Source organism: Montipora capricornis, chromosome 6, assembly GCF_036669925.1.
Source record: "Montipora capricornis isolate CH-2021 chromosome 6, ASM3666992v2, whole genome shotgun sequence".
NCBI lineage: Eukaryota > Metazoa > Cnidaria > Anthozoa > Scleractinia > Acroporidae > Montipora > Montipora capricornis.
The window spans coordinates 51,453,985-51,461,484 of NC_090888.1; the positions used below are offsets into that span (position 1 = coordinate 51,453,985).

At 40.4% G+C, this 7,500-nt stretch overlaps 1 protein-coding gene across 5 annotated transcripts in view; it reads left to right on the top strand.

Moving 5' to 3' along the window:
* Positions 1 to 7,500, top strand: part of LOC138052418 (inhibitor of Bruton tyrosine kinase-like) — a 44,002-nt gene that overhangs the window by 20,589 nt on the left and 15,913 nt on the right. For all 5 annotated transcript variants that reach the window (XM_068898909.1, XM_068898910.1, XM_068898912.1 and 2 more), the window contains exons 20-24: positions 619 to 718; positions 1,977 to 2,026; positions 4,961 to 5,012; positions 5,294 to 5,411; positions 6,428 to 6,488. In XM_068898909.1, the coding sequence (XP_068755010.1) occupies positions 619 to 718; positions 1,977 to 2,026; positions 4,961 to 5,012; positions 5,294 to 5,411; positions 6,428 to 6,488 (381 nt within the window). The remainder of the gene's footprint in view (positions 1 to 618; positions 719 to 1,976; positions 2,027 to 4,960; positions 5,013 to 5,293; positions 5,412 to 6,427; positions 6,489 to 7,500) is intronic.

A 7,500-nucleotide genomic window follows, 5' to 3' on the forward strand; every position in this document is an offset into this window, starting at 1 on the left:
GATATTTTGCGCGGTTCAAAACTATGCGGAGAAAACAGAACTTAGCAAGTGCTCTTGGTATCCAAAAAGAAAATTGGGGGTAACCACGCATTTTTCAGAGATAATGAAGCTTTTAATTTGGAAAAGAACGCCATACATTGCGAATATTGTTGATTTTAAAGTTATCTTCGAAAAATGCGTGGTTACCCCCAATTTTATTTTTAGATTTCAATAACACTTGTTAAGATCTGCTTTTCCCGCATAGTCAGTAAACCGCGCAAAAATACCTTTGAATTAGTAGACACCGTCCTTAAACGGAGTAAAATCTACGAGTATCACTCTAACGAGGGAGGGGGTTAATTAAAGTGGACGTTTTTGATAAGAGAGTGATTCCATTCGGTGTTAATACAAATGTTGTGTGTACGAATAACATTTGAACTGTCCCAGATTATTTGGTCTTTGTCGTGAAATAACTTTAGATTTGAAAGACCATGACGTCGTCGTTAGGAAATGGCTCCAAAAGATCAATTGAGAAATTCCACGATCCACCATCATGCCACAATAATCACAAACAAAGCTGAATTGAAAGGGTTGCAGTGATTCATTTTGTAATATGCGCTTCTGAATTTCCTTTTAAAGGCCAGCGGCCACTGTAAGACCATCAAGTTGCCATTTTCAGCCGACACTTTGGAGGTAATGCTCGATTTTCTTTACACTGGACAAGCGGGGCGAATTCGAAGTAAGTGTCATCGTGTTTTGTATATTCGTTGTGAATATTATGGCGCCTGTTTCTTTGCATGTTTAAATGACTAGACCTTATTCGTGCTCTCGCGGTTCGATTGAAACTGGTATGAGATTGAAGTCTCACCCTAATTAGCCTCATTCCGTTTCCGTTCTAGTGCAATCGCGAGAATAATATGATAATAACCTGCTTTGAGAAAATGTGTGTTTCGATGATGATCCGAGGATAGTTGAGAAAAAAAAAACCGACTGCTCCTGCACAATAGTGAGGCCTGTAAGTGTCGAATTACCTGTTCGAATGGTCTACTGCTGGGCTGTAGGAAACACGCGGAAGCTATAAGCAGTTGTAAAAAGGTTGAGACTCACACTGAATGTAAAATTCCCTAATTCTTCCTAAAATCCCTTTTCCAGTTCAAGAGAAAAGTCCTAACGCCCTTCCTTCCCCTCCCTCCCCCTTTTCTCAATGTTGATACCTGTTAGTTTGAATGCCAAGTGGAGATGAAAACAACTTTGTTTAGGGGAGGGGGGGGGGGGGGGTTGGGGGTGCGCTGACTTGAATGACACGCATTGTACGGTTGTGTAGCAGTGAGTGTCTCAACTCTTTTTGCAATTGCTTGTAGACTCTTAGACTAGGTTGAGATGAAAAGTTGCCCTGTTTTACTGTTGAGAGTGAAATTTTAAAAATTAAAAATGCGCCATTTCAGCCTGTGCACGTGATAAAAGAGATGATCAGTGTCACCCCCGTAAATTAAGAATGTAATGGGGATTTTAAATTCTACGACGTCGTCATCGACGAAAACGTCACCTCAAAATATAACTTTGAGCTATCGTAAGTTTTTCACGATTAGTCCATGATCTCGTTCACGTGATACAGTGTGCGCCAAGTATCCTAAAAATAAATTGGTACGAACTGTCTCAGATTAAAATATAGCAGGAATGAAAGGTTTGTTTTTGTACGCTCACGTGGTGGTTAAAACTTCAAACTTGGTGATTTCACGTCGTTGTTGGGCAGAGTGCAGCAAGCATATGTGCCGAATGTGCAGTACGATTATTTTTTGTCTTTTAGGCAATGATTTTCTTGTTTTGTGGCGTTAACGTTTACGATGGTGACGCGGAGATATTCGGGAAAAATGCCCCTTTGCGGGAATCGTCAACTACGTTCCGATTGCTACTTCGGTTGCTCTACCACTGGGCTATAGGAGACTAGGCCATTAAAACGGGATTGATTTAATTTTATTTATCATTTTTAACTTCAGATAGAGCAGACTTAGAGTTGCTTGGTCAGGTCCTTATTGTGGCGGATCAGGTATGCATACCAGCATGCTACCATTTGCAATACCATTCTGAAGAACGGCGATAGACACCGTATGAGTGAAATAGAATACTTCATGGAAAGTGGTCAACACTAATTTCCATCAGTCAAACTGACATTGGACATTTCGTAACAATTACACGACCCAATATCCCATGTTAATATTGACAAGCTTACCGCTCTAAAAAGAATGAAAACAGGCAGAAATAGCGTTTCTAAGCTATATGCCGCGCTGATCTACAGTATTTAGGTCTAAAAACCCCGTTGAGGACGGTTAACTTTCAATTGTTTTGCTGGGTACTACTATTTCAATACTCTAAAAAATTCGATTTTCCGGGAGGTTGTCTCGTTAGTCTAGTGGTCTGTGGATATCAGACACTGCAAGGTGAAGCCATCGATCCGCGTTCAACTCTTTGCCTCGCCTATTGTGAATCTTCTCAGCTTGTTTAAAATCTTTGTTTCGTTGAAGTAGATTTGAAGTCTAAAGTAGACTGTACGTCGTATAAGTTGAATAAAAAGGGAAATGTCAGTTTGAGGGATGGAAAGAAGTGATGACCATGGAAATTGCGGACGTACGGTATTTACGCACGAGTTGTTGACGTAGGACGAGCAGTTGGCGCAGCGAACGAGTGAGATTTCTGATACAAAAACAACGTTTGCGTAAATACTGTACAAAGCACTTTCCATGTGGTATTGTGTTTATTATATACATACTGAGATTTAAATTCTTTTTTATCGTCTTTAATGACAAACCAAGACAAAACTCTGTTACACGACTTCAAGTCAAAAACTCATGCAAAGATTGTGAAATACTATCGATCTCAGACGTCCGTGGACAAGGGCTTTTTTTCATCCCACTTCACGAACCGTTGATTTCAGTCTGCGGTTAAAAAATTCTGATCACGTGATAATATTTTTTGTGGCTCTGCGGTTTCAAAAATACTGATCTCATGACGCTATTTTCTGTTGCTCTTCCCAAAGAGAAAAACGCGGAACGATGTTGACGGCGAGTAAAACCGGCCTAAGCTATTATGGGTAACCCAGGAAAAGCCTTGTCCGAGAAAATGAGAAGCAGGTGAAAACTTTTCTTCGGGTTTTTTACTTTTGTCGGCCGTGGGAAGAACGAAGGACTAGCGCCACGTAGTCGGTATTTTCAAAAGCGCAGAGCCACAAAAAATGTTTTCACGTGATCAGAATTTTTCAACCGCAGACTGAAATCAACAGTCCGTGAAGTGGGCTCAAAAAAAGCCCTTGTCCACGGACGTCTGAGATCGATAGTAAGCTTAAATTTGTGCCGGAAATTTGACATTAAAGAAAGCAAAGAATGCGAGAAAGCAAATTTCTCTCAGTACTTGAAACAAGGCATCTTAAACTTGAAGGCTCATAATCTTTTCCGTCTTTGCGTCTCACAGAACGAATAAAGTCCGCCAAGGTGCTTGTTTAATTCTGCGGCCTCTATGTTTTGCTCTTCTCGCTCGTCGCTCTTTCCGTTTCTCAAACACATTTCCAGCAATTTCACATCTCGTTTCGTTTTCTCTTTCGCTTTCTTGTTTTTGAGACTTCCACGTAATCCTTGGCCGAAGTATCGTGATCAGCGGTTGAACCTATTCTCGTTCATCTGTTTAAGCTTCAACACTTGCGAAAGCTTAAGATTTCTTTAAAAAGCGAAATACTGCCAGCTGAGTGAAAATCACCTTGTTACGGCTCACACGTCAAAAAACATGATACGCGGTGCCTGATTGGACGTATCGTTTTCCTCACACGTGGAAAAAACGATACGCGCCATTTGATTGGCTGTTGGGTTCTTAGACCAGCTTGGGAACCGCCTTTTCAGTGCATGAGTAAATCTCAGTATGTATATAATAAAGATCTGTACGACCAGTTGCATTGACAAGGCGAAGGCGAAGTTTTTAAAAGCGCATTCCATGCAGATAGAGTAGATATGTCCGGAAGTGCAAGTAGTTAGATGCACGCCGATTTCAATAAGGGTCACGAAGTGTCCTCTTGCTATCCTTCACTCGTGTCTCGGAACACAGACAATTTACGTCACAAGGTGTCCCCATAATGCTGCTCCTTTAGTAAGGATAATACAGGAAGACCTTAGACAGCAATGACCAGAACCAGGTTGCTGACCAGCGGTTTTCGTTAAAACAATGGTTTGCTGGGGGTGCTCAGTCTCGCGGGCTCAGAAAACCTGGTTGTGGTCATTGTTATTTAAGGTTTTTCGATAATGCAGTTGCATTTACCGTAACCTAATGGGCCATTTCCGAGTTCATGTCTGCCTCCCCTTCAAAGCGAGTCTATGTGCGAAGTTTTTCTTATGAAAATTAGTTTTCATTCATATGTAAAGTAGAACTAATTACCATCACAAAAACTTCGCACTGAGACTCGCCTTGAAGAGAAGGCAGACATGAACTCGGAAATTGCCTATTAGGTGCATTTTTGAGACACAGTTCTTTTTCCAACCTTTAATTTCATTGGATTGGCGTAAACGCAGCTCTCTTATAGCGTTGTTTTATGAACCATTTTTCGAGAGCTGTTGTAATGTCTGCGCCTTGATACCAAGTTGTCCTTTTTTTCGATGAAATTCTTAGGAAACGTAGGAAAACAAAAATTAATCTGAAACGGGTTGGAGTCTTGCCGGTTGTCTGGTATTCTGTTTCCAATAAAGGAAGATTGTTGCGATTTACAATAGCATTCATTCAATTTGTCTGATACCGTTTACAAATTTCACAATGCAAGTATTCTGTGGTATAGTGAACAGCCTGCTTGAGCCACATGACACCCCTTTGAGACTCCCTTACTCCTCGCGATCACGCCATTGTGTGTGATGAAACTTCCTTGAACTGCCTTTAACACAACGGAGATTACCGTCACTCCTCAATTGCTTTACTGTAATTTGATGTTCTGATCAATGTTTATCCGCAGTTGCTTATTTACCGACTGAAGGAAATTTGCGAGGCTGCGATTTCAAATCTTAGTAAGTACGTCCATAAAATAAAAAGTAAAAAGTAAAGTAAAGTAACTTTATTTAGGTGTCGTTAGTCGTTCTAGCGCTGGAGCACAAATTGTTGACACTGTAAACTGAAATTAACAATTAACACAAGTCAAGTCTTATCTTCGATATTGACCAAAAGAATATCAGTTTTTGGAGATGAGAATGAGGGAACGCCATCACGAACATGGGTATCTTGCAAAGAGCAACAGATAAAGGACAGAGTTTTGATATTTTCTAACAAAACGTGTTTTTCCTTTTTACAGTCACCTTGAAAAATGTAACCCAGATTCTGGAGTTTTCCTTATTGTATAATGCTAATCAACTTCGAGATGTCTGCACAGAGTTCATTACAAACAATCTAGGATATTTTTTGGAAGCCAGGTTTGAAACTGAGATCTTAAGATTAACGTGTTTACATCTATGAGTCTGGTAGTACTTAGTTCTCTTACAGCTATTTTCTATACGTTCAAGTTGATGACGAGGCAATGGAAAGAGAATGTTATCATATGTACTTATTGACTGAGTGGGAGGGCCGGATGGGAAAATATTTGGCCCGAGGTTGGCGTACCCTCGGGCCAAATATTTTCCTGTCAGGCCCTCCCACTCAGTCAATAAGCATTTTATCATATGGGCTCTTTACACTATTTATTAGCACTCATGATCAGAAAATGAAGTTAGTACAAAATAAAAAAGAAATTCTGCACAGGAAGTTTATCTAATATGCTGTTTGCATTTGCTTTTCTGACTGTAAATTACTTGGATGTTTAAAAGCGACGAAATCCCCTAAAATTGCATCGCACGGAGCAGTACGTGTTCCCAATAGGGCCGTACGGCTTTTTCCGGCCCTGCTCGCGCTAATGCGTACGGCCCTCATACGGGGATTTTCCCAATAGTTTTGCAATGAAAGCGCGCGAGGGGCCGTACGGGCCATATGATAATCTAACATACGGACCAGTCACGAAAACAGATCAAAGGAGTCCTTTTTGATTGGTTTCAATTGAATCCCACAGTCTAAGCTAGCTTAAGTTTTGTGCCTTAAATCACAGAATCAGAGGGTTCTTTCGAGTTCGGGATAAGTTAAGGCTACCTGCGCGTGGAAAGCAACGATTTGCGGAGAATTGAAGTCAAGGTTGATTTATTTGGAAATCCCTCTGAATTTCGACCGCCAACCTAGTAAGCGGTTTAACCAAGAAACTCCGAAGTGGTATCTCCGTGTTCAAGCTGCGCTAAAATTGGGACAATAGCCATAAAATGACAGGATGAAAGGGAGCGGAAAGGGGAAAAGTCGGAATTTTTTCTTTGAATAGTTTGGTTAGCTGGCAAGGAACTTCGAAAGAAGGAGGTGGTACGTAGGTGAACTTAAAATGTTTCTTTGTTTGTCTTTTCAATCCTTTTAGGGCTTTGAATTCTCTCAGTCATGAAGCGCTAGTAGAGACTTCAAAAGCTTACCGAAGTCTGGTAAGTATTTTTCCGTAGAGTACGTCATCCGCTCTAAATTGTCAGATCCTTAATAAATGAAGAGAAAAGTGTCAGTCAGAGTTTTCCGTTTTTCATGAAGCGGTAACTCTTTTCTCTATCGCTTTAAAAGTTACGGTTAAGTTGTAATCTTAGCATTTGCCCAAAGAAGAATATTCCCTAGAACATTACAAGACGACGAATAATTTCTTCTGGAATGATTTCTTGTCAGAATTAATTACAAAAGAAAGGAAATTCAATAAATTCAATTGTAGGATAATTCGCTCACATTGTACGAGGTGGCAAGATGAAATAAGACTTAGGATTGTGCAAAGTTACATTTTGAAGTGACGTTCTCGTCGCCGTAGTAGATCTTAAGGTGATTCCCTAGTATTGCACTGCGCATCCTGTTCTGCGCATAACAGCGTAGGCCTTATTCGTATTCAGGCATGGCTAAAAGGATTTATGGTCAAATTTCACGGATCAGTTCTGTTTTCTTTGTCTCACAAGTTTCGAGTGAGATTTCTAAAGGAAACAATGTTTAAATTTAATCATAAAGACTCGTAGCCATGTGCGAATATTGAAGTATCGAACGTGGCCAAAAGAATTTCAAAATGGCGACCTTTCGTGCGGGAAAGCTCGCTAGAAAGAAGAATGATCGTTTTTAGAGCACAACAGTTACGAGAAAAACGGAAAACTTTTTAGACCCTCGCAAAACAAAAAGTCGAGTGATAGCCTTGCTGATGCGAAAGTGTCATTTCAGTTCGAGAGTGAAAGTGAAACCGCGCTATCGCGGAGACTTGTTGTCGAGGGGTCAAGCCCGGTTTGATCTCTGTTTTCTCCTAGACGAGGTTGGTGACCTATCTTATTTTTGGCAGAATTTTATTCTCTTACTCCTCCTCTTTTTGCTGTAAAAAAAAATTAAAAAATTACGTCCCTCAAAAAAAAAATTTACAGGGAAAAAAGTATTCTTAGCTATCACTCGTGGACACAATTGTATCCTTGAGATCACGTA